This window comes from Lepidochelys kempii, chromosome 8 (genome assembly GCF_965140285.1).
Source record: "Lepidochelys kempii isolate rLepKem1 chromosome 8, rLepKem1.hap1, whole genome shotgun sequence".
Taxonomy (NCBI): domain Eukaryota; kingdom Metazoa; phylum Chordata; order Testudines; family Cheloniidae; genus Lepidochelys; species Lepidochelys kempii.
In genome coordinates, this window is record NC_136387.1 from 37,774,533 (window position 1) to 37,802,210 (window position 27,678).

Consider the following 27,678-nt stretch of genomic DNA (forward strand, 5'->3'; position numbering starts at 1 on the left):
ACTGCTGCTGCATATTGAGTGGATGTTTTCAGAGAGCTATCCTCAATAACTCCAAGATCTCTTTCTTGAGTGGTAACAGTTAATCTAGTGTATGTATAGATTAACATGTATGTTAATCTAGTGTATGTATCTAATATAGTGTATGTATCTAATAGTGTATGTATCTAATAGTGTATGTATCTAATCTAGTGTATGTATAGTTAATCTAGTGTATGTATGTACCTCACCATCAGTCTCAGTAAGACAGAGGTCTTGTTCCAGACAGAATCTCATTCCAATGCCTTAGTGCCAGCCATCTTCATCCAAAGCATACAGCTGAAAAATGGGGATCAGTTTAAGTATTTGGGCAGCATCATCTCAAGTGATGGTTCCTTTGATATGCCCCCAGCATCAGTAAAGCCAGCCAGGCCCTCTGCCGACTCCAGACAAAAGTCTTTCACCAACACAACATTTGTCTCTCCACCAAATTGAAAATCTACAGTGCAGTGGCTCTGACATATCTCCTGTAAGGATCTGAGACATGGACTCTTTCTAGATGGCACAGTAAACAGCTTGAGCAATTTCACATGAGCTCCATCCACTCAATAATGAGCATTTGCTGGCAGGACAGAGAGACGAATATTAAGATCCTTGAGAGAGCAAACACAACCAGCATTCAGGAAATACGATTCAGAGCAGAACTTAGGTGGACTGGAAATGTCATCAGAATGGAAGACCACTGTCTCCCAAAACAGATCTTGTATGGAGAGCTGAGTCAAGGCAAAAGAAAGAAGGTTGTCCATATAAGTGCTTCAAAGATAACCTGAGGAGAAATCTCCAGTGGGCTGGCATCAATCTCAAAGAACTCAAGGAAATGGCTCAGAACAGGTGGCTCAGAACAGGCTTGCTGGTGGTCTCTAACAAGATCAGCATGTAACAGGTTCAAGTGGGATTGACGAAATCGTCTCCAGGCTGCACGTGCAAAGTGCCACAAAGCTGCATCATCAAACCTCAGAGATTTGACTTCCCATGCCCTCAGTGTGTCTGACTCTGTGCATCAAGGTTTGGACTTAAGAGAAAATTGTGACAATATCATCATCATCATCATTGTCAGTGATGGACTACCAACAATCTCTTCGAGCATTTCATAGTGACTGTCACCATTTTGATCAGGTGGCCGGTAGTGTAGTCCTCCTGATAGTCTTATTGTTCAAGCATGGAATTTCTATCAATAGAGATTGTATGATATAGTTTGATTCATTTGAGGTTTTTATTTTATTTGACTCTATGCATTTTTCACATATAGTGCCACTCCCCCACGCGTGTAACCTACTCTGCTATTCCTGTGTATTTGGCACCTGGTATTACCATGTCCCACTGATTATCCTCATTCCACCAAGTTTCCCCAATGGCTATTGTATCAGTATCCTTATATAATGTCAGATACTGGAGTACCTGACAACCACCCATCTTAGTATTTATACTTCAGTCATTTGTATATAAAGCACTTGTACATTTTGTCAATATTCAGTGGCTTGCCTTCATATGTTACATTTAAATAAGATGGTCTTACATTTAACTGTTCCTCACTAGCTCCTACCTTCCCTTTACCAACTTCTTTCCTATCCTCTTTACTAGGATGTAGAGTCCCCTCTTTAATATATTTATCCCCAAAGGATAGCTCCACATGTGCTCCTCTGCACCTGTTGTTTCCTCCCCAGGCCTTAGGGTTTAAAAAATCCTCTGCAACCTTTTTGTTAATATGCCAGCAATCTAGTTCCATTTTCCTTTAGGTGGAGCCCATCCTTCCTGTACAGGCTCCTCTGTTCCCGAATGCTTTCCCGGGTCCTAATAAACCTAAAACACTTCTCCCTACACCATCCTCTCATCCAGGCATCGAGACTCTTATCCTACAATTCTGCCTAACTGGCCCTGCAAATGCTGCCTGAATCCTTTCATTTGATAAAACCTCCCATTACTCATCTCCACCATGATATTGTGCCCGCTAAACCTGATATTATAACTATTTCCTGTGTTTCATACTTACTTTCTGAAATGGACTGTAAACTCCTTGGCACATCGCCGGTGCATTTAAATTGCCTGCAAAGCGCTATGCGCATGTATTGCACTCCACCGCTCGCACCAGTGCCATCCTCTTGCTAATCATTACCACCAGCGCAGCTTCTACTGCTGCTCGTCCTCTTCATTATGAGGCAAAATATATCAGCCCGGCTGATGAAAAACAACCGCCAGTTGGATCGTAGCTCTGCATTGGCAGCGCACTGGACATTATTAGATCAAGTTTTTAAGTCCTGTGGCGCGATCATCTAGTCGGGTGGGTGGATGGAGTTCCCCTTTACTGCGCTTCCATAGGAGATACGCTTGTGCAACTGACAGAATAACTAGGCTTCTGATTTTGTTCTTCAAAGCTCTCAGTGAGCTGGGATCTGAAAGGTCGCTTCTCCCTCTGTGACCATAACCTCCCGAGATGGCTGCGATCCTCTAGGATGATGAAATGCCTGATGTAAAGAGTAAGAACAGTGAGAATGGGAAACAGAACCTTTGCTGGCTCATGAGCAGGGAACTCCCTTCCTGAAGAGCTGAGGATTGCAAGGGCCCTGATCATATTCAGGACAAAATACAAGACCCAACTCTTTGATATAACCTTCCCATCACATACTCGCTGATTCATACCAACGCACACACTTGCACTTGCAAGTGCATGCACAAACACAAAAGCGAAACAACTCAACGCTACTATTCTGTCTTCTCTTAGAAAGAGAATAGAAATACAAGGAACGACAAGAATACAAAGAAAAGAAGAGAAAAGTGCATTTGATCCTTTATATCCCTGGACAAGGAAGAGAAACAAAATATCAGGGCTGCCTGTAATCCACTCACATATATCAGTTTTGTAAGGCGCTTAGATACCATGGCTTTGGGCATAGTATAAAATATAAATAAATATATTTAATCTTCTTTGATTAAACTGATCTGTTGTTGGTACCAGCTGAACTTCTATTTAAAAGTTAATTGTTATTAGTAGGAAATACAAATTGATCTTTTTAAAGCGGAAATCTTAGTTGTTTCACAGTTTAGCTGTTGGTAACAAATTTAACTCTCAATTAAAATTCTTGTTCCTTCTACTAAATGACAAATGCTGGACACTCGCTCAATAAATGATAAACAGTAACCCAGGAAACAATAAAAGAACATTTTATTTTCCACTGCATTTATCTTCGTGTGCCCCAAAGCATTTTACAGGGTTACGGTAAATTATACCACTACGGAGTTAAATAATAAATAATAGAAAAAAGAAAGATAAATTAAAAAGTAAAGAGAAAAATGTTATAGATGAGATTTTAGAGATGGAGAGTCACTGGGACAGACATATACAAAGACTTCCTAGAGGATAGAGCTGGGGAGGTAAGATTGCGGACGGAATGTGAGGAAATCGGGAATGAACCAAAGCTTATTAAAATTAGTGAAAGAATCTTATTAACGTCAATGGTGTTTCATTAAGGTTTGAATGAAGGAGTGGGGAGGAGAGAAGCCGAGAGTTTCAGAGTACCCATGAGGTCGGATAGAGCAAATCAGGGAGGGTTTCAAAAACGAAACAAAATGTAGAGAACAGAACTCCTGTTTTCAAACGTCAGAGCTCAAATCTCTTTGTAAAGAAAAGGCCAGAATCATTAGCAAAGTAATTTTTAAAAAGTTAAATGAGATGCTTGTGGCATTTCCCATTTCCATCAATAAAAAGTGGACACTCTGAGTACTGGAGAGCGAGGAAAATATAAAATAGATATTATCGTTTTACATTTATATCTGCTTTACGGTTAAATATTTCAATATTTCTTTTATTGGGGGAAAGAAAGTTCCTTTAGTCTATCCCCGGTTATTACAACATCATTCACTCAGATTTTTCTATGCACACACATAATATGAGAATGATCAGAAATCAGATTAAGTATAAATAACATGAAAATATTTATTCTCAAAGATGCATTAAATATAAATACGAAAAAAATAATTTGTTGCTGTGACTCACATTTACCACATTGTGGCGCTGTCTACTAAAAGACCGCGTTATCCCAGGAAAATAGAAACATAGCTCCGCCCTGGGAGGAAGAAAACATTGGCTGCCCCAGTCTCAGAATAACGGATCATACTGGATGCGACAAGAGGGGACGGAATGCATTGTGACCGTCCTCCAGGGTCGCTCAAAAATATTATATAGAACGGCTAGTTCTTAGCTAATCAGATTTGAATCGGAAACATTCTGCGCCCGCGATGGCTCTTCTCCGGCAAGACTCCCTGGTAACCGGGCAGCTGCTGCGGCTGGTTCTGCTACACACGGCCTGGGAGGTGGGCAGCGGCCAGGTCCGTTATTCCCTGCCGGAGGAATCCAAACAAGGCGCCTTTGTGGCCCGCCTGGCCCAGGACCTGGGGCTGGAGGTGTCGGAGCTGGTGTCTCGAATGTTCCGGATGGTCTCCAAAGGCAGGGGAGACTATTTTGAGGTAAATTTGCAGAGCGGCGTTTTGTTTGTTAAGTCGCCAGTAGACAGGGAAGAGGTGTGCGGCCAAAGCCCCCTGTGCGCCATTGACCTGGAGGTGATAGTGGACAAACCCCTGAGGATATTTCACGTGGAAGTGGAGATACAGGATATAAATGACAATGCTCCTGTTTTCCCTGTGAATGGCTTAAATATATTTATTGCAGAATCGAGATTGCCGGGCTCTCGATTCCCACTAGAGGGCGCGTCTGACGCAGATATTGGTACAAACTCTCTGCTGATTTATACACTCAGCCCAAATGAACATTTCACTCTAGACTTGCAAACGAAAAATGATCAAACCACATCTGCAGATATGGTTTTAAAGAAACCACTGGATAGAGAGGAAACCTCTGTGCATAATTTATTACTCACCGCCACTGATGGGGGCAAACCGGAGCACACTGGCTCAGTTCAACTCCTCATCACTGTCCTGGATGCCAATGATAATGCGCCTGAATTTAATAAGCCAGTCTACGAAATAAAATTATTGGAAAATACAGCTAATGGTGTATCAGTGATGACCCTCAACGCCACAGATTTGGATGAGGGAACGAATAAGGATATTTCCTATTATTTCATTAGTCATCTTCCCCCTGATGGAAGAGACTTGTTCAGTATAAATTCAAATACTGGTGAGATCAGAGTAAAAGGAGAAATTGATTTTGAAGTGTACAATGTATATGAAATTCGCGTTGAGGCGAAAGATAAAGGGAATCCCCCACTGGCTGGACACTGCAAAATTTTGATAGATGTTTTAGACGTGAACGACAACGTCCCTGAGCTGGCCGTGACTTCCCTTTCCCTGCCGGTACCGGAGGACGCTCCCCCGGGGACAGTGGTGGCTCTTATTAGCGTCTCCGACCGAGACTCGGGAGACAACGGCAAAGTCACCTGCTCCATCCCCCCGGACATGCCCTTTCAGCTCGTCTCCACCTTTAAGAATTATCACTCGCTGGTGCTGGCGGAGGCCGTGGATCGGGAGCGAGTGTCTGAATATAAGATCCTGGTGACAGCCAGAGACGAAGGGGCCCCGTCTCTCTCGGCCAGCAGCAGCATTTTGGTGCCGATCGCGGATGTGAACGATAACGCCCCTGCTTTCCCTCAGCCCGTGTACACTGTGTTTGTGAAGGAAAACAACCGTCCCGGGGCCCATCTCTTGAGCGTGTCGGCGTCGGACCCGGACGTGCGGGAAAACGCCTTTGTGAGCTACTCGGTGGTGGAGCGCAGTGTGGGAGAGCAGCAGCCCGTGTCGAGCTACATCTCGGTGCACTCGGAGAGCGGGCACATCTATGGGCTGCAGCCCTTTGACTACGAGGAGCTGCAAGTGCTGCAGTTCCAGGTGAGCGCGAGGGACGCCGGGTTCCCCTCCTTGTGCGGGAACGTGACTGTGCAGCTCTTCGTCCTGGATGAAAATGACAACGCGCCGGCAGTGTCCCCGCCTGGCTCCGGCCGCGGGTCGCCAGGGCCCGAGCTGGTTCCGCTGTCGGCCGGCGCAGGGCACGTGGTGGGCAAGGTCCGAGCGGTGGATGCGGATTCCGGCTACAACGCGTGGCTTCGCTACGAAGTGCAGGAGGCCGGGACTGCGGGGCCTTTCCGGGTGGGTGTGTACAGCGGGGAGATCAGCACCACGCGGGCCTTGGAGGAAGCGGACGGCCCCAGCCAGAGACTCGTGATCCTGGTGAAGGACCATGGGGAGCCGGCGCTGTCAGCGACAGCCACGGTCAGCCTGTCCCTGGTGGAGAGTCCGCAGGCTGTGAAATGGGACTCGAGGCAAAGGGTCGGGAGCGAAGGGCCCTTGGTCGACATGAACGTGTCTTTAACGATCGCCATTTGCTCGTTGTCCGGGCTGTTTGTGTTGGTGATTGTCGTGTACGTTGGCCTGAGATGCCACCCGGGTCCGGAAGTGATGTGTGGTCCTGGGAAAGCCACCGTGGTGTGCTCGAGCGAGGTGGGGAGTTGGTCCTATTCGCAGCGCCAGAGCCGGAACCTGTGTGTCGGGGAAGTCTCCGCCAAGAATGACCTCATGGTTTTCAGCCCCAACTTCCCTCACTCTTCGGAAAATTGGGAGGAGAAACAGCAGGAGCTCACACCAAATGCAGCAGGACAGGTAAGTCTCTGGAAGTAATGTCACGAGTAGTCTCTCAGAGAAGACTGTGATAGTATCTCCTGCTTTTTGTGTAAATAGTTATTTGAGATGGCTTTTAAAATAAAGACATTTGAAAGTAATCGCTATTTTTTTAAGGACATATCTAATGGTTTCACAAGAAATGAATGATGCTCAATCGTGATTTTTGTATTTCTGATGAGTGATCTGAAGCTTTGGTGAAATTTAAGGGGAGGGTTCAGTCCTGAGGCTTGGGTAGATTGTTTTTAATAATGAAAATTAATATTTTAAATACATTTTCTCTTTTTAGTGTTACCTTTTACTTTTAATCAGTATGTAACCCGGAAGTGTTTTTCTTTAAAGTCTGCAGGAAAATCACGCTTTTTATTTCGCACTAATTTCGAGCTGAAATAGATTTCAGCCTCTGTGTGGTTTGATTCTTAGGAACTCAAACCGTGCAATAGCAGGATATATTTAAAGTTCTGAAAAATTAGCTCTGATTGTGAGTTGTCAGATCCGCTAGATTTTATTTATTTATTGTTTGAACAGACTGTCACTTTCAAGGAGTGTTCCAGTTCGATTTTAGTAATCTGAAAATAGACGCTTGATTTCCTTTTCCATCTCTTAATGAAAACATTGCTGTTTTTCCTTCAGTCCCTGACTGAATTTCAGTCTTAGTTAAAATGAAGAAATGGAGAGACTGCAGCTCATAAGAAAGATGAAGGCTCCTGTTAGGAATACAAACATTCACGTTTTTTCAGTGTCCTACAGTCAATTGGAGGAAAAATAATATGTTGCCATCTCCTATTTTCGCAATTTTGTAGCAAAATTCTCACAACGAGGCAAGTATTCCTGTCAGTGATGAGAGTTTGGACTCTATGGTGGACGGTGTTTCTTTATCTCAACACTGTGGCACTAGTGTAGTGGCAAACACAATTGTATAATATTGTATGGTGAAAAATAGTTTTAAGTGTTAGACTGAAGCATTGAATTTCAGCTGTCCTCCTGAATAAAAATGCTCAATATATATTAATTGGAGATGGTAAGATCTGGCAAATGTATATTAGGAACGTCTATAAGTTTATGGGTTTAGATTTCAGAAATTTCAGCTACTGATGTAGTGGGAAGAAGTAGTAGTGAAAAGAAAGAGAGGACCGTATCTTGATTACACTAGTGTAAATCCAAAGTAATTAGGTATTCCAATGGCATTCCATCCTCTACCTGTAGGAAACAACGAACTCCTATTGGCTTGAGTAGGAATAACTCATATCCTGGGAAGCACAGTTTCTAAGTATTGATTCATAAATATCATATTATGATGATTTTTCACCTTATTCTTTTGAAGCATAGGAACTGCCTTATCGGATCACACCAATGACTGTCACAGTAGCATACTAGTAGATGTCTTGAGGAAGGTGTAAAATTCCAGTGACAAATGCTAGCATGCCTCTGGGAAGCTTCTTCTTAATCCAGGGCAGTTGTTGGTTGCTTCAGTCTTGAAGTAAGAGGCCTTTTTATTATGTATAGTGCACGAGAAGATATTTCAGAAATGCGGAGTCCTGGTGATGAAGATAATAGTAATGGTTATTTGTAGCATAATCATATAAATGTAGGGCTGGAACTGGAAGGACCTCCAGAAGTCATTAAGTCCAGCCCCTGGGTTGTGGTGAACCAAGTGAACACATCTCTAACAGATGTTTGTCCAACTTGTTTTTAAAAACGTCCAATCATGGGGATTTCACAACCTCCCTTGGAAGCCTGTTCCTGACCTTAATTACAAAATTACTCAGATTTTACAGAAGTCGATTTTTGGGAACAGATTGTATAAAGTCGAGTGCATGCATCCACACTAAGCACATTAATTCGGCGGTGTGCATCCACAGTACCATGGCAAGCATCGACATTCCAAGCAGTGCACTGTAAGTAGCTATCCCACAGTTCCCGCAGTCCCCACTGCCCATTGGAATTCTGGGCGGAGCTCCTAATGCCTGATGGTGCCAAAAATTCGTTGGGGGTGGTGATGGGTAAATGTCATCAGTCAACCCTCCCTCCCTCCCTCCGTGAAAGCAACGGCAGACAATCATTTCACGCCCTTTTCCCTAGATTGCCCAAGCAGATGCCATAGGATGGCAAGCATGGAGCCGGATCAGCTCACCACAGCAGTTATGACCATTGTAAACACCTCACGCATTATCGTGCAGTTTATGCAGAACCAGAATCTGCAAAACCAGGTGACAAGGCGATGGCAGCATGGTGACGAGAGGGATGAGGACATGGACACAGATTTTTCTAAAACCGCAATCCCCGGCAATTTGGAGATCATGGTGTTAATGGGGCAGGCTCATGCTGTGGAAAGCTGATTCTGGGCTCGGGAAACAAGCACAGACTGGTGGGACCGCATAGTGTTTCAAGTTTGGGATGATTCCCAGTGGCTCCTAAACTTTTGCATGTGTAAGGGCGCTTTCATGGAATTTTGTGACTTGCTTTCCCCTGCCCTGAAGTGCAAGAATACCAAGATGAGAGCAGTCCTCGCAGTTGAGAAGTGAGTGGCCATAGCCCTGTGGAAGCTTGCAACACCAGACAGCTACCGGTCAGTTGGTAATCAATTTGGAGTGGGCAAATCTACCGTGGGGGTTGCTGTGATGCAAGTAGCCAACACAATCATTGAGCTGCTGCTATCAAAGGTAGTAACTCTGGGAAATGTGCAGGTCATAGTAGATGGCTTTGCTGCAATGGGATTCCCTAACTGTGGTGGGGCTATAGACGGAAAGCATATCCCTATCTTGGGACTGGACCACCAGGACAGCCAGTTGATAAACCGCAAGGGGTGCTTTTCAATGTGCTGCAAGCACTGGGGGTGGATCACAAGGGACATTTCACCAACATTAATGTGGGATGGCCGGGAAAGGTTCATGATGCTCACATCTTCAGGAACTCTGGTCTGTTTAAACGGCTGCAGGAAAGGATTTACTTCCCAGACCAGAGAATAACTGTTGGGGATGTTGAAAAGCCTATAGTTATCCTTGGGGACCCAGCCTACCCCTTAATGCCATGGCTCATGAAGCCATACATAGGTATCCTGGACAGTAGTAAGGAGCTATTCAACTATAGGCTGAGCAAGTGCAGAATGGTGGTAGAGTGTGCCTTTGGACGTTTAAAGGGTCACTGGCGCAGTTTACTGACTTGCTCAGACCTCAGCGAAACCAATATTCCCATTGTTATTGCTGCTTGCTGTGTGCTCCACAATCTCTGTGAGAGTAAGGGGGAGACGTTTATGGTGGGGTGGGAGGTTGAGGCAAATCGCCTGACCTTTGAATACACGCAGCCAGACACCAAGGCGATTAGAAGAGTACAGCAGGAAGCGCTGCGCATCAGAGAAGCTTTGAAAACCAGTTTCATGACTGGCCAGGGTACCGTGTGACACTTCTGTTTGTTTCTCCTTGATGAAAACCCACTCCCTTGGTTGCCTCTAATTCCCTGTAAGACACCCACCCTCCCCTCTTTGATCACAGCTTGCTTGCAAAGGAAATAAAGTCACTATCATTTAAAAACCATTCTTTATTAATTGATTATAAAAATAGAGAGAGAACTCACAAGGTAGCCTGGGTGGGGTGTGGGAGGAGGATAGAAAGGAAGGAAAAGGCCACTTCAAAATTTGTTGAATGACAGCCTTCTGTTGCTTGGGCTGTCCACTGGGGTGGAGTGGTTGGGTGCCCAGAGCCTCCCCCCGCCGCGTTCTTGGGCAACTGGGTGAGGAAGCTATGGAATTTGGGGAGGTGAGAGGGCAGTTAAACAGGGGCTGCAGTGGCACCCTGTGATCCTTCTGCCCTTCCTGAACCTCCATCACATGCCGGAGCATGTCCATTTGATCCCGCAGTAACCCCAGCATCGCATCCTGCCTCCTCTGATCTTCCTGCCGCCACCTCGCCTCACGTTCATTGGCCGCTTTCCTGTACTGTGCTACTGTGTCCCTCCACACATTCTGCTGAGCTCTGTCAGTGCCGGACGACTGCATGAGCTCAGAGAACATTTCATGGCGCTTGTGGTTTTTTTTGCTGCCTTATCTGAGATAGCCTTTGGGACGGAGGAGGGAGGCTTGAAACATTTGCAGCTGCTGGAGGAAAAAAAGGGAGTGAAGTATTTAAAAAGATACATTTTACAGAACAATGGCTATACTCTTTCACGGTGAACAACACTATTCACATTACATAGCACATGTGATTTTTGTACAAGGTCGCATTTTGCATCTTATATTGAGTGCCTGCGGCTTTGGTGTTAGAGATCACATATGCAGTGCCAGGCAACAGAATTAGGCTTGCAGGCGGCCATGGTAAGCAATAGTCTTTCGGCTTCTGCAACCTTCATAACAGCAGTGCTCTCCTTTCCCATACCAAGCAAAGCCCATTGAGTTGGCCATTTAGTGCTGCGGTTTTCATGTTAATGTGCAGCATAGTCTTTCGGCTTCTGCAACCTTCATAACAGCAGCGCCCTCCTTTCCCATACCAAGCAAAGCCCGTTGAGTTGGCCCTTTAGTGTTGCGGTTTTCGTGTTAACATGCAGCCGCAGAAACCAAACTAAACCCCCCACCATCCAATTCTCTGGGATGATCGCTTTACCCCTCCCCGCACCGCATGGCTGGTATCAGGGAAGACCCCTGGTAGCCAAATGTGAACAGCTCAGCGCCAATGCCCCTCTCCCCCACCGTGTGGATAACTGTGGGGAGGATTTCTTTTCAGCCACAGACAAACAGCCCAGTAGAATGGGCACCTCTGAATGTCCCCTTAGTTAAATTCCCCTATTTCAACCAGGTTACCATGAATGATAACACTCTCCTGAGGATAACACAGAGAGAGAAAGAACGGATGTTGCTTGAATGCCAGCAAACGCCAGGACCATACGCTGCCAGGCTTTGTCATGTAATGATACCAGATTACTTGCTACTAGTATGGTGTGGTAAAGTGTCCTACCATGGAGGAAGGAATAAGGCTGCTCTCCCCAGAAACCTTCTGCAAAGGCTTTTAGAGTACCTCCAGGAGAGCTTCATGGAGATGTCCCTGGAGGATTTCCGCTCCATCCCCAGACATGTTAACAGACTTTTCCAGTAGTGGTACTGGCCACTAAATGCATCCCAAGTCGTCAGGGCTGATTAATAATTAAAAAATGCTTGCTTTTAAAACATGTATTATATTTAAAAAGGTACACTCACCAGAGGTCCCTTCCCCAGCTTGGTTGGGTTGGGAGGGTATTTCATAGAATCATAGAATATCAGGGTTGGAAGGGACCTCAGGAGGTCATCTAGTCCAACCCCCTGCTCAAAGCAGGACCAATCCCCGACTAAATCATGCCAGCCAGGGCTTTGTCAAGCCTGACCTTAAAAACTTCTAGGGAAGGAGATTCCACCACCTCCCTAGGTAACTCATTCCAGTGTTTCACCATCCTCGTCATGAAAAAGTTTTTCCTAATATCCAACCTAAATCTCCCCCACTGCAACTTGAGACCATTACTCCTTGTTCTGTCATCTGCTACCACTGAGAACAGTCTAGATCCATCCTCTTTGGAACCCCCTTTCAGGTAGCTGAAAGCAGCTATCAAATCCCACCTCATTCTTCTCTTCTGAAGACTAAACATCCCCAGTTCTTTCAGCCTCTCCTCATAAGTCATGTGTTCCAGTCCCCTGTTTCAGTCAGAGTGATAAAAAGATCCTGGCTGTCAGGGAGAACGATGTGCTGTGTTCTCTCCTCAAGCTCGTCCTCTTCCTCCTCATCTTCCCCATCCGCAAAATCCTCAGGCATGGCGGAGAGTATCCCATCCTCGGAGTCCATGGACAGGGGTGGGGTAGTGGTGGCGGCCCCCCCTAGAATTGCATGCAGCTCAGCATAGAAGCAGCATGTCTGGGGCTCTGTCCCGGAGCGTCCGTTTGATTCTTTGGTTTTCTGGTACACTTGTCTGAGCTCCTTAAGTTTCACGCAGCACTGTGTTGCATCCCTGGTATAGCCTCTGTCCCTCATGGCCTTGGAGATTTTTGAAATGTTTTGGCATTTCGTCTTTTGGAAAGTAGTTCTGATAGCAGGGGTTCCTCTCCGATGAAGTGAGCTGTAGCTCACGAAAGCTTATGCTCAAATAAATTGGTTAGTCTCTAAGGTGCCACAAGTACTCCTTTTCTTTCTCCCCATACAGTAATCAGATCCAGTACCTCCCGTTCTGTCCATGCTGGAGCTCTTTTTTGATTCTGGGACTGCATGGTCACCTGTACTGATGACCTCGCCAGGCCAAACAGGAAATGAGATTCAAAACTCCCCGGGGCTTTTCCTGTACACCTGGCCAGTGCATCCGAGTTCAGAGTGCTGTCCAGAGTGGTCACAATGATGCACTGTGGGATAGCTCCCAGAGGCCAATGCCTTCGAATTGCGTCTACACTAACCCTAATTTGAAACAGCAATGTTCATTTCGGCGCTAATCCCCTCATCAGGGAGGAGTACAGAAATTGGTTTTAAGAGCCCTTTATGTCGAAAAAAATGGCTTCGTTGTGTGGACGGGTGCAGGGTTAATTTGATTTAATGCTGCTAAATTTGACATAAACTCTTAGTGTAGACCAGTTAGAAAGTTTTTCCTAATATGTAACTTGCTTCTTCCTCCCTATGCACTAGGTCAGTAAACCCCTAAAGAAGGCAATTAGATTAGTTTGGCATGATTTGTTCTTTACAAATCCATGCTGGCCATTTCATCCTACAGGTGCTTACAAATTCACTGTTTAATAGTTTGTTCCAGTATCTTTCCAGGTATTGCAGTTAGGCAGACTCATCTGAAACTCCCTGGTCCTCTTTGTTCCCCACTTTAAAGATAGGTACTATGTTTGCCCTCCTTCAGTCTTCCGGGAACTCACCAGTCCTCTGCTTCTCAATGATAATTGCTTATGGTTCCAAGATTGCTTCAGCTGGTTCCTTAAGTACCCTAGGATGAATTTAATCAGGCTCTGCCAACTTGAATTACCTAAGGTATATACATATTCTTTAACCTTTTATTTCCCCTATTTTGGCTTTCATTTCTCAAATTATTTTTTTGCTGGTCAGTCTCATTTTAAACACTGAATTTTAGGGATTGATTTTTGAACATAAGTCATTGATCTCATACTTGCCACCCAAGAAGGAAATTGCAAGTAAGCGAGATTTCATTTTAACAATAGAGTCCATGGATTACAGGAATGATCACCCTTTTTTCTACTTGATAGTAAACAAGAAGTAAAATCGGATTATGGGAATGGATAGATATTAATCTGAATGTTCTCTTTCCCTTTTTATTTTACCTTGGGTTATTCAGCAGGTTTTCCCTCACTATAACATTTAGGTTATTTACAAAATATGCAGTAATTACTGAGAACCAGAATAATGTAAGCAGAACAATCAGTGTAAGCAGAACAATCTGATATTGAAGGAAACAAAATAAATATCGTCAGTGCAGATGCATCTACCAGAGAATCTATGACTTTTAAATTGCATCGTTTATTTCTCTGCAATGGTCTCGGAAAGCTCCATATAGAAATTCTGTTTTACAGAAATAAATAAAGGCTAATAGAAATTGGCTCTAAATTAAATTGTGGGGTTGTAAATGCATTGTAACATAGCAGTCACAACTTCTAAGAGGAACTTGACTGAGAGCATCCAAGCTACTAATGGAAGGAACACACCTAGTTCTAGACTAATGCTTGTTTCTGGGTTTTATTCACAACAGAAAATAATATCTGGGTTAAGCTGTGATTTACTTTTAGAATATGTACTAACTCAAAGCTAAACCAGCCAATAACGACTTCCCACCCCTACCCCCCAGAATGGAGTCTTCTATACATGACAACTTCTTCGACATAGTAGAATTCCTTGCATACTATGGAAGACACTTTCCCTCTCATCTTGACACGCACAATCAGCTGTCAGTTGAAAAATAGTTTGCGCAAATCCTTGCCAGAGCGTAACGTATTCATGACACTCCCCATACCAGCAATATTTTAGAGAAAATATAATTTTAATGGTCGTGGGAATAGGAAGATAACCAACGCACGAGACTGAATGAGGATTTTCTCGAAGTTACCTCCTCCGAAGCTGTGTCCTGCACGGGGGCGCTGATACAGAAGTAGTACTGAGGAAATGGAAATCAGATCAGATCTCCAATTGTGAGAGAAACTGGGATTCCCACAGCTAAGGACTCCCGTGGTCCTCTGAACGGAGGGAGCAATTCCCAAAGAATAAAAGGGATGAGAGAAAGCGGTTCTTGTGAAGAAAAGAGTTGTGTGTGCCAGAAAATGGCCAGAGGGACTTGGAAGGGATTCTCATTGGAGCCTCTACTGCTTTCAAGAACCACGAAGAAGCATTGCAGGAAATAGTTAACTGTAAAAGTAACCACTGGTGCTTTCTGATTTGGGGACGTGGGGAGAAGGAGATTCCGATCTTTCCAGACTCTAGGACTAGGACACAAACAGGAAGGAATTAAGACAGATTTTTTTAAAAAAGAAAACGGTTTTCTGTTTCCACACTACCAGTCATCAGAGAGAGGAAAAACAAAATGAAACATTTTTTGGGCTTCATTCCATTAACATATGTTTGGAAATGGTAAAAAAAAGTTAATTAAGTTAATGGCCGCAGAACTTTGGAGTCTGAATTCAGGTAATATATTTAAATAGGAACACACAAGCCACAGATATTATGGTGATATATATACGATAAAATGCAGAACTATGTGATAAATAAATTTCTCTGTGACCACTTCACTTTTCTGCGCACTCAGTCACAGCTGATGAAATTATTCTGCAACTGGGGAGTCATGAGATCATCTCAAATTGTTGATGATAAAAATCCCTTTACTACATCACACCATCACATACACATATGTCATTTGTTGAGGGAGATGACTGACTCAATACAGATTCAGAATCTAGGTATCCGAATGTGAAAATAACCTCCCTTAATTGTACTATGTGTGTGATGAGTGTGTGTGGTTTTCTGTATAACTAATTTTAAGTTTGCATGCACTTCAATATCTGTTGATGCGATCACTTACAGAAAGTTAGAAATGGAAATGTTGCGTAAACATTTTGCAGAGCAACTTTTAAAAGCACAAAGTAACGGAAAACAGATAAACCAGCCAGAGGAGACAACAGAAGAAAAGCAATATATGAGATATTAAAGCAGGTAACTACAATTCAAACTACTTCTTTCTCCTCTCCTAAGGCCTCCTGCTGTTCATCTCACATGATTTATGTTGTGACTTTTGTTCTTTGTACAACAAAACTAGTAAGAACAAACCACAAGGGCACAGTTAAAGCTCAAATAAAAGTATGTACTAAATACATAAACATGTAACTCCTAACGACATACATACTGCTTCTCTGGCTGTTTTCTAGCAGTTTATCAAAATATAAAACACAGTAAGCACCTCTAGAGGGTTCAAAAACTATTTTAAGGGATACTACCCTATTCATATAGATTATAATTTGTAACTGAAGAGATATCTTATCATTCAGAGCCGCAGTGAAACACTTGACTTGGCTACAGAGCTCCATATTATTGCCGTCCTTAGAGAAACTCTGAGGCCATTTTTCCTGTCCCTTTCGTTGACCCCATTGCTAAAAAATTCTCTTCTACCTTTACATAAATTAGATGATTACACCTAGTTATGTATTATCTTTACATATGTCTAGTGAGCTCACTATAACTTGATAACGAGATTGTATTTTCTACGTTTTCCGAAAGTTAGAGTTTTATAAGATAGAAAACATATTCCAATAAAAATTTATTAATTTCCTAGGTGCATTTATTAAGAAATGGAAACTTTTAAATCGCACATCATATGTTCTCACATTATCACCTAAAATATCAAGTCAGTCAGTCAATCAAACAAACCCCAGCTGTTTCTAGACCCCCTTATTTTAAAAAGCTATTTAATGTCTTCATATATACATATTTTACTTGAATACAATTTTCCATAATATCAGATAAGATCACCTTATGCAAGAACTGCGTTTGAAGACTGAGACACAAGGGTAACCAGTGCCCATGTGGACAGAGAATAAAAATATTGACGAACAACTATGAAGAAAAATAGTATGGTATTGCATTTATAACTTCAGTCACAAAGTGTCGCTGTCTACCTAAAAAGGAATTTCCTTCAATAGGGAAAAACACAGCGCCAGCCTGATTTAGAGCAGTTTGAATAAAGCTCAAGAAGATGACGAAATAATACTGGAGGAAAAGGGACTGGATTTAAAGCATTAAATTATGATATTTTGGCACATATTTAAAATAATTTTCTACATTTGAGAGACATAAAGCAGTAACATTTTACAAAGAAGAAGCATCCTACGTCCGCGATGGCGGTTCTCCGGCGAGACTCCCTGGGAACCGGGCAGCTGCTGCGGCTGGTTCTGCTACACACGGCCTGGGAGGTGGGCAGCGGCCAGGTCCGTTATTCCCTGCCGGAGGAATCCAAACACGCCACCTTTGTGGGCCGCCTGGCCCAGGACCTGGGGCTGGAGGTGTCGGAGCTGGTGTCTCGGATGTTCCGGATGGTCTCCAAAGGCAGGGGAGACTATTTTGAGGTAAATTTGCAGAGCGGCGTTTTGTTTGTTAAGTCGCCAGTAGACAGGGAAGAGGTGTGTGGCCTGAGCCCCATGTGCGCCATTGACCTGGAGGTGATAGTGGACAAACCCCTGAGGATATTTCACGTGGAAGTGGAGATACAGGATATAAATGACAATGCTCCTGTTTTTTCGGTAAATGAAGATAATTTCATTATTGCAGAATCCAGACTCCCAGACTCGAGTTTCCCACTAGAGGGCGCGTCTGACGCAGATATTGGAACAAACTCGCTGCTAACCTATAAACTCAGGCCAAGTGAACATTTCATTCTAGATGTGCAAAGAAAAAATGATCAAAGTAAATCTTTAGTGCTTGTTTTAAAGAAAGCTCTGGACAGAGAGGAAACCCCTGAGCATCGTTTATTACTCACAGCCACTGACGCGGGCAAACCGGAGCTGACAGGTTCAGTTCAGCTGGTGGTCACTGTGCTGGATGCCAATGACAACGCGCCTGTGTTTAATCAGTCTGTTTATGAAGTGAGTTTATATGAAAATGCTGCCAATGGGACGTTAGTTATCAAACTCAACGCCACAGATTTGGATGAGGGAATCAATAAAGACGTTTTCTATTCATTTAATAACCGCATGTCTATCAAAATAAAAGACATGTTTAGCCTAGATATTAGCACTGGCGAAATAAGAGTGAAAGGAAATATGGATTTTGAAACTCAGAACACCTATGAAATTCAAGTGGAAGCTATTGATAAAGGACACGCACCATTGGTGGGACACAGCAAAGTTTTGGTGGAAGTGTTAGACGTGAACGACAACGTCCCTGAGCTGGCCGTGACTTCCCTTTCCCTGCCGGTGCCGGAGGACGCTCCCCCGGGGACAGTGGTGGCTCTTATTAGCGTCTCCGACCGGGACTCGGGAGACAACGGCAAAGTCACCTGCTCCATCCCCCCGGACCTGCCCTTTCAGCTCGTCTCCACCTTTAAGAATTATCACTCGCTGGTGCTGGCGGAGGCCGTGGATCGGGAGCGAGTGTCTGAATATAAGATCCTGGTGACAGCCAGAGACGAAGGGGCCCCGTCTCTCTCGGCCAGCAGCAGCATTTTGGTGCCGATCGCGGATGTGAACGATAACGCTCCTGCTTTCCCTCAGCCCGTGTACACGGTGTTTGTGAAGGAAAACAACCGTCCCGGGGCCCATCTCTTGAGCGTGTCGGCGTCGGACCCGGACGTGCGGGAAAACGCCTTTGTGAGCTACTCGGTGGTGGAGCGCAGTGTGGGAGAGCAGCAGCCCGTGTCCAGCTACATCTCGGTGCACTCGGAGAGCGGGCACATCTATGGGCTGCAGCCCTTTGACTACGAGGAGCTGCAAGTGCTGCAGTTCCAGGTGAGCGCGAGGGACGCCGGGTTCCCCTCCTTGTGCGGGAACGTGACTGTGCAGCTCTTCGTCCTGGATGAAAATGACAACGCGCCGGCATTGTCCCCGCCTGGCTCCGGCCGCGGGTCGCCAGGGCCCGAGCTGGTTCCGCTGTCGGCCGGCGCAGGGCACGTGGTGGGCAAGGTCCGAGCGGTGGATGCGGATTCCGGCTACAACGCGTGGCTTCGCTACGAAGTGCAGGAGGCCGGGGCTGCGGGGCCTTTCCGGGTGGGTGTGTACAGCGGGGAGATCAGCACCACGCGGGCCTTGGAGGAGGCGGACGGCCCCAGCCAGAGACTCGTGATCCTGGTGAAGGACCATGGGGAGCCGGCGCTGTCAGCGACAGCCACGGTCAGCCTGTCCCTGGTGGAAAGTCCGCAGGCTGTGAAATGGGACTCGAGGCAAAGGGTCGGGAGCGAAGGGCCCTTGGTCGACATGAACGTGTCTTTAACGATCGCCATTTGCTCGGTGTCCGGGCTATTTGTGCTGGTGATTGTCGTGTACGTTGGCCTGAGATGCCACCCGGGTCCGGAAGTGATGTGCGGTCCTGGGAAAGCCACCGTGGTGTGCTCGAGCGAAGTGGGGAGTTGGTCTTATTCGCAGCGCCAGAGCCGGAACCTGTGTGTCGGGGAAGGCACCGCCAAGAATGACCTGATGGTTTTCAGCCCCAACGTCCCTCACTTTGCCGAGAACTGGGAGAAGAAGATAGAATCCGAGTTCACACCTAATGAGAATGAAATGGTGAGTTTTTGTTGTGTGATATATATGCCTTGTTTATATTTTTCTGTGATTATGTCCTATTATTTTCCCTTGGTATTCCCCTGCAAACTATGTTCATTTACATAAAGTTTTTTTGAAATTTTTAATCAGTGGCTTTAATTGTCTTCAAAATAATCCTGGAAATAAATCCAGGGCATTATAACTCCCCAAATCTCTGTTTTAATGTTCAGTATTATAACTTTGGACATTCTTGTTCTTCACATAATAGTGTAATCCTTCTCTGAAGGCAAGTGAAACTAGTTATTTTTGTTTAGTGTGTTATAGGTGATACATGTAGTAGTCATGCCTATAGTTAAGGTTGCCTGGCATATTTCTTTTCATTCACTTAATATTTTCCTAAATTTAAATAGTTCAGAGTGAAATTTATCATGGTGAATATCTGCATCACACATTTTTTTCTTTTTTTAAAATATTTCAGCCAAAAGTTTTGATCTATTTCTGACAATTAGGTATATTTTGTCTATGTTAAAAAAAGTTCGTACATGTGTTTTTTTAAGCAGCTCTTACACTTCTATTCTTTGATGCAGGGACTTGAAATTTGTATCTGGGATTTCCCTTTGGCTAGCTCCATGAAAATTCACCATAATTTAGTGAAGTTTTAATTTCTTGAACAATCTCAAGTAGCACATGCTCAATAGAGACTTGTTGGAATTTGGCAGCTAAATTCTCTGAAGAGTCCATATGCACTGAGCATGCTTTATGCCCTTTCAGATTTTACATGCCAACTGGAGTACACATGTGCTTCCCCACAGAGTAATTACCCATGCTCCATCCCAGGCATGCAGGGACTGAGCAGGCCTTTTCTAATAATTCCTCCTGTTGGTGGCTGGGGGACACTGTGGTGGTGGACACAGGAACTGAGATCAGGGAGACAGTGTATCCTGTGCTTTCAGGCAGAATGGAGGAGAAGGATGAAACACCCTGATTAAAATGCAAAGGGGTGAAGAGGAGGAGGGGAGGAAGGAATGCAGGAGTGTGTTTGAGTGGAGGTTAAGGGCCTCTGGGAGGAATGGGAGTTAGGACAGTTGCTGGGGATAGGAGCAGGGGGTGGGGGCAGAAGGCTGAGAGGGAGGAACAAAGGGGGGGGGCAGGAGCTAGGGGTAAGGTTGCAACCTGCCCAGGGTTTACCAGAATTCCCCCCCTCCTTTTTGAGGTAGCTTTCCCAAGAAATCTGTAAGGGTGCTTAGTCCACACTGCCAGCTGTCCAGTTTTTTGGACTGAGCATCATCCCAGATGTCCCATTTTTCTGTACCTCAGAGGTAGCAACCTTAGCTAGGAGGGAGTGTGATAGGAGCAGGGAGGAGGGGAAAAGCAGGATCCCTGTAGGTGATAGAAGATGAGCAAGGAGGGGGGAACACAGGCAGGAGCCAGGGGAAGAAAGGGAGGGAGGGGTAAGATAGGGACAAATGGGCAGGAGTTGGGCAGAAGATGGATGATCAGGAGACAGGGATATCAATAGACAGGATATATGAGTAGGAGTTGAGGAGGGGACAGAAGAGGACAGAGAGAGGCTTGAGTGGAGACAAAGGCAGAAGGGTCTAAGTACTAGAACACACTCCCCTTCAGAACCTGGACTTGAACCCAGCATTTCTTGGTTATCTAGTAAGCAGCTGTGAAATCTACTCAGCCTACTACACCAGTTACTCTGTTGGTTCACATGGTAGAGGCCTGTGTTGTGGATATAAAGAGCCTAACCCTGTGGGTGACCCATGTTAGGGGTCAATATGATTTTATATGATGAAACATTTGTATTTAAATTTTTAATTTTTTAAAAACCTTAAATTACATTAAAAGGACCTATGTTAAAATAAAATTCAGGTTGAAACGTCAGTTATTCAAAGTTATGAAATGCCAGAATTAAGGTTGCCCAAAGAATATTAACTCGGCCCCATCATGGGTATGCATTATGATACAGTATATAATTACATGAACTGTATACACACACTGTTTTCCACAGGACCCCTATGTTGTTCAATGCATAGGACAGACTGTTCTCTGGGAATTAATCAAGGTTGTGTAGTGAATGAGTATATTTTCTGTAGGAACCCAGCCTCATTTGTTGCAGAAGCTGGAAGGTATATGGTGAATGAGGCAGAGAACTGCAGAAAGAGAAAGGATGGTTTTGTAGTTAAGGCAGTTGAATGCCACCCTAAAGAACTGGATTCTGTCCATGTCTCTGCCACAGAGTTCCTATGTGATGCTGGGCAAGCTACATAAATCTAAATGCATGCAAGTGGACAATGTATATTCCTCATTTTCTGGATATCCAACTAGATACATCTGGGCTCTGATTTGCAGAAGTGCCGAGCACTAACTATATCTGAAGTCAGTGGAAGCTTTGTTCCAAACATATAAAGTGCTGTAAAAATGATTATGTTCTCTGAAGATATGGCCCTAGGCTTCTCAGATGGGCACCAAAATTAGTTGATCCTTCCAACAGTTTTGGCTTTCATCACTGAGCCTCATTTCCTCATGTGTGAATTGGAATAATAATACCACCTTGCCTCACAGGGGTGTTGTAAAATTAAATTCAGTAGTGTTTGTAAAGAATTAATATTCTACTATCAGAACAGGAAATTAATAATTCTGTATTCAGTGTGGGGTTTGGATGGTGTGTATCACATAATGCGTGGCACCACACATTGAATGATGATGATAAAAGTAATATTGAATAGCTACCCATTCAGTATGCACTGAGTGAGGGCTCCTGAGGAAAAATAGTTTATGCACAAGGGGGCTGAATTAAGTTTGCAAGAGAAAACCTATTTGTCAATAACCCTACCGTCATTGCAAATATCTTTATTTTGCCTACTATAATCCTTGTCCCTGGTAGCCTCTTGGGTCTAGATTCATTAAAGGACTTAGATATTGTGATGCTGAGTGTCATGGTACCTAGAAAATTGCTGGGATGCACAAAGCCAGATTTAGGCATGGGGACTCCCTATACAATGAATGGGAATGGATAGGTGCCTCAGAATGGGAGTGGGGAGCACTGAGAAGGGAGCTGCCTAACATAGCCAATAGGAGCTATCAAGGTGAGAGGTGTCTCCTAAGCCCTGCCTCTCTCAGGGAGTTAAGTGCCTAAATCCAGACTGGAAGGAGATGCCTATCTCTGCTTGGGATTGTCAGCTGTGAACCCTCACCTGCACTCAGGCACTTCTTGCAAGAAGCTGGTGGTGGGAGGGCAGAAGAGGGAAGAGGAGGAAGAAAAGAAGAAAGAAGAGGGGACGGATTAGATGCTGGGTCTTGCAACCTCCCAGGTGATACTCCACCCACCGGGTACAGAGACATTCTTATGTGATTTCTGACCTAATTACCATTTATTTATTTACCTAATCCAAAATGGACTAGATTCAACAAGAGATACTCAGGGAGTCCCACATCAGACTAGGACATGGGCCAGTGGTTAGGACTCTCACCTGGGAGGTGACAAATAAATATTCAAATCCCTTCACCCCCTTAGGCAGAGTGGAGGGACTTGAACGTGTGGTCTCCTACATCCTGGGTGAGTATCTTAATCACTGAGCTAAAAGTTATGAGGGAGTGTCTTCTTCTCCCCTCCCGCATTTTTTGTGGAGGTAGATGGCCTCTGAGCATGCCAGATTGAGCCCACATGCCAGTTAGGCAGAGGAACACCTTTCTTCTCCCTGTTTGTGAATTGCTCTAGGATTTAGGTGGCTGGCCACCTAGAGAGAGACTAAAGCACATATGCCCAGAGGCAGAAATATAGACATCTAGGGAATTTTTACTGCAAAAATGCAGGTGCTGAGGGAGTTTAGGCACCTAGAGAGTTAGGCAGCTGCTGAGGAAGGGTTTTGTGAATATGAGTGGCATCTCAATCTGGGATTTAGGTAGATGAAGTTAGGCACCTTTGAGAATCTAGCCTTTGTATTTAGAATTTTTAAATTGTGTACCAGCAGCATTAATGGTCACACCATCCTCTTCCTAATTCCAATTGGGTAGGAGAACTGAAACAGACAAACTCAAAATTTTACACAAATAGAAAATTACCCAAAAGCAAAAAATTGAGTGAAAACTAGCAAACATTCAGTTGTTTGGTAAAAGACATTAACACCTTTAACAATGACCCTCTTGCCTGTCCCTTCTCAGTCATATTCATCCTCCTCACTTAGAAAGTCTTCATATTGTTATAGATGAAAATGGCTATTTTGCCAAAAACAATGTATTGAACTTTAACATGCAATGAATATTAATTTGGGAGTGCTCTTAGAGCCCTAATTCAGGGGGACAGTATCGCAGTCTCTCAGTCCAGCCACTTCCTCAGTGGCAAGTCGGGGTGGAAGAGACCTGGGCCCACTCATTACTCTGGGTCCCGGCCCAGGCACCCTGTAGATGGCTGCCACTTGCATCCCCTCTGACTCCTCAGTTAATTTCCCTGGGCCACTTCCCTGCAGCGTAAAGCACCCTTCTTTGTCCTTACCTCAGGGCTTCAGTCCTCCAGTCTTAGCAGCTAGCCAGGAGCTGTCTCTAGCTTTCCTGGTCCCTTCTGGCAGCACTGCTCTGTCCAGGGTGCTGGCACTCCTTCCTCCTGCTAGGAACCTGATCTTCTGTGCTCAAGCTCCAGGCAGCTACTGAAGCTGCTCTGCTCTGCAACCCTCCTTATATGGGAGAGCCCAGCCCTGATTGTCTGCTCCTTGCAGCCCCTCTCTAATTATCTGCCCCCTATGCAGCCTCCTTAGGACTCTATTAACCCCTTATGGGCCAGTGTGGAGCAGATTTCCCATCACAGTGAACCAACAATAGTTTTAAAATGAAATGCCCAGTAACAGATTTTTAAACATATAGAAGATGTTTGTAAAGCCATGTGTTCCTTGTCCTTTTTAAAATAATTTTCCACTTTTGCCCTATTTTCTTTATTGTCTATATTAAATTCATTAGTATGCTTTACGTCCTTGCCTTATTCCTCTTTGAAAAGAGAAGGTATTAGAGCTACATCATTTTATAAGAACTATTGGCTGGGGTGATATAATGCTTCTCTTTGTGTCATAAATTCAGAGCCATATCCTGGGGCATAGTGTTGTATTTAAATAATTCAATTCAACCCCATCAAAGGCTTTTTCTCACATCTAATGATAGGAGAATCTGAGTGTTCTTTTGGATCTGGACTGAATATAGTATTTTTAGTTCCCATCTTGTATTTGTTAGGTATATCTACATTTCATAAATCCTGTTTGGTCTTTATTAATATAGCTTGGTGATACCTGAAGTGGTGTACTCTACAGTGCCTTAGCCAGAATCCTTACACGTGAACTTAGTAAATAAATTGATTTGTATCGTTAAAATCCAATTCAGGTTTGGGAATGACTTCTGCACAGAGGTTTATATTTCTTTCTCTCTGAATATTGTGTAACACGCATCTGTGAGAGGCCTATCCAATTTTATTTTAGAGCTTTATAATATTTTATAATTAACCTATCTTGAGTCAGGGCATTACCATTTTCATACCATCAATGGCTATTAAGATGTCTTCTTCTGTGATAGATTGTTCAAGCATATCTATATCTAAAACCTGAAATATGGAGTATCATTTTGTTTATCTAAAGTGCATTTTCTCTTAATAATGGATAATCTATTATGTGCATTTTTACGATAAGTTGAAAATGCATCATGTAGTTCTTTGGGGTGGGTAACCATTTCTCCATGGCATTTCTAACTGTTGGGATGACATAGTTAGTTGACATTACTTTTAATTTTCAGACCAATAGTTTGCTTTCCCTTTGCTTATTTGTTTTTGTTTTTTGTTATTGTTGATTTTGATTTTTTTTGTACTGGAGGTCTATTTCTCTGGTTTCAATTATAGTCTAGGTTAGTCTATCTATTTTGAATTTAAGAGGGTCCTATTAATACATCAACCTCTCACTAATGTTTTAAATAGGTGCCAGATATCTTACATTTACCGTTATGTGTATGTATGATATCTTCATCCACATTTTCTAAATATTGAATAATATGATTTTAAAATTATTTACTTGGTCTGGATCTTGTCATGGGAGACAACTCAAACTCCAGGTTTTCTTAGAGAGCTTTTTGTCCCTCAAGTTAAATGTCAATTCAACTGGAGTATGGTTTGACCATGTAATATTATGTATGTCTGCATGCATAGTCTGCAGGAAGATGGTCTTCTGCAATTCTGGTCAGAATTTAACCAGACTCAAAATCTATCCTGAACAAAGGTTATATGGGTGAAAAAAGATTAGAAATCTTATTCATATGAGACTTCAAATATATTTCAATCCCATTGTCCCTATGCTTAAAAAGACAATGTCCTAGAAAGACAATGTATCTTTAAAAAGACAGTGTATCTTTCCATTGCTTCAATATATAGATATAATTTCCTCATAAAATTATTTCTCCTTCTTGGATAGAGTCTAAAATCCTATATTACTCATTAAAACACTGTTTTTTATTTGAGTTACGGGCATAAATTGATCTTATTGTAACTCTTCTGCCATTTAAATATCCTTTGAGGGTAATAAATCTACCATTAGTATCTATAATTTGGTCTATTATTTTAAATCTAGTGTGTTTGGATAAAGGAATAGCTGTTCTTTTTCAACTCTGGCAGAGGCATAATAGTTTTGTCCCAAATATATTCCCTTTAAGCCACTCTCCCATCTCTCATTAAAATGTGTTTCTTGTATACAGAAAATATTGGATAGAGTTTTCCTTAGTTCTTGTCATAAATATAAAGGGAAGAGTAAACCCCTTTAAAATCCCTCCTGGCCAGAGGAAAAATCCTCTCACCTGTAAAGGGTTAAGAAGCTAAAGGTAACCTCGCTGGCACCTGACCAAGATGACCAATGAGGAGACAAGATACTTTCAAAAGCTGGGAGGAGGGAGAGAAACAAAGGGTCTGTGTCTGTCTATATGCTGCTTTTGCAGGGGATAGAACAGGAATGGAGTCTTAGAACTTTTAGTAAGTAATCTAGCTAGGTATGTGTTAGATTATGATTTCTTTAAATGGCTGAGAAAAGAACTGTGCTGAATAGAATGACTATTTCTGTCTGTGTGTCTTTTTTGTAACTTAAGGTTTTGCCTAGAGGGATTCTCTATGTTTTGAATCTAATTACCGTGTAAGGTATGTACCATCCTGATTTTACAGAGGTGATTCCTTTACCTCTATTTACTTCTATTTCTATTAAAAGTCTTCTTGTAAGAAAACTGAATGCTTTTTCATTGTTCTCAGATCCAAGGGTTTGGGTCTGTGGTCACCTATGCAAATTGGTGAGGATTTTTACCAAACCTTTCCCAGGAAGTGGGGTACAAGGGTTGGGAGGATTTTGGGGGGAAAGACGTGTCCAAATTACGTTTCCCAGTAAACCCAGTTAGAGTTTGGTGGTGGCAGTGGATATTCCAAGGACAAAGGATAAAATTAATTTGTACCTTGGGGAAGTTTTAACCTAAGCTGGTAAAAGTAAGCTTAGGAGGTTTTCATGCAGGTCCCCACATCTGTACCCTAGAGTTCAGAGTGGGGGAGGATCCTTGACAGTTCTATACTGACCTTGTGTCCTTTAACCACATAATTTAGCCTATAACATATATTCAGGCAGGCTTAATAAGAGCTAATTGTTACAATAAGATCTAAATGATTATAAGGTACACCGCTTTGAACATTATAATCATTTTTATATATTGTATTCTAATCCATCAGAAGTAGCTATACTTTCCTGAATTCTTTTGAGTAGATTTAAAACAAAACAATGTGCTTTCTTAAACAATCAAAACCACAGTATACTTATCAGATCATTTCTTAATGTAACCTTATACCCCACTTCTGTTAAACTGTCTTTGGGGTATATCATAAGAGTAAAAAGTTTGAGTGGTGAAATAAAATAAATATTCGTAATAAACAGTAATATTTTACCCATCATTCTCTATCTTATGCTTCCCTTCTATTGAACTACTTCTGTAGTGCATCTGTTTGTTGTTCAGATTTTGGTGTTGACCTTTACACACTTTTCTTTTAATGGAAGTTATTGGGGAATACATAAATTCATAGATATTTAGGTCAGAAGGGACCATTATGATCATCTAGTCTGACCTCCTGCACAACGCAGGCCACAGAATTTCACCCACCACTCTTGCAAAAAACCTCTCACCTATGTCTGTCTGTGCTTTTGAAGTCCTCAAATCGTGGTTTAAAGACTTCAAGGAGCAGAGAATCCTCCAGCAAGTGACCCGTGTCCCATGCTACAGAGGAAGGCGAAAAACCTCCAGGGCCTCTTCCAATCTGCCCTGGAGGAAAA

The 27,678-nt window shown here is 43.4% G+C and overlaps 1 protein-coding gene across 4 annotated transcripts in view; it reads left to right on the forward strand.

The window, feature by feature from the left end:
• Window positions 1-27,678, forward strand: part of LOC140915797 (protocadherin alpha-C2) — a 362,081-nt gene that overhangs the window by 36,451 nt on the left and 297,952 nt on the right. The window contains exon 1 of one of the 4 annotated variants that reach the window (XM_073356103.2): window positions 4,133-6,642. The exons of 2 other annotated variants lie outside the window; for them this stretch is intronic. In XM_073356103.2, the coding sequence (XP_073212204.2) occupies window positions 4,270-6,642 (2,373 nt within the window). In that variant the 5' untranslated portion in view covers window positions 4,133-4,269. Of the gene's footprint in view, window positions 1-4,132; window positions 6,643-16,808; window positions 19,373-27,678 lie in introns of those variants that run through there. One more of the 4 variants, XM_073356099.1, reaches the window with a different exon arrangement.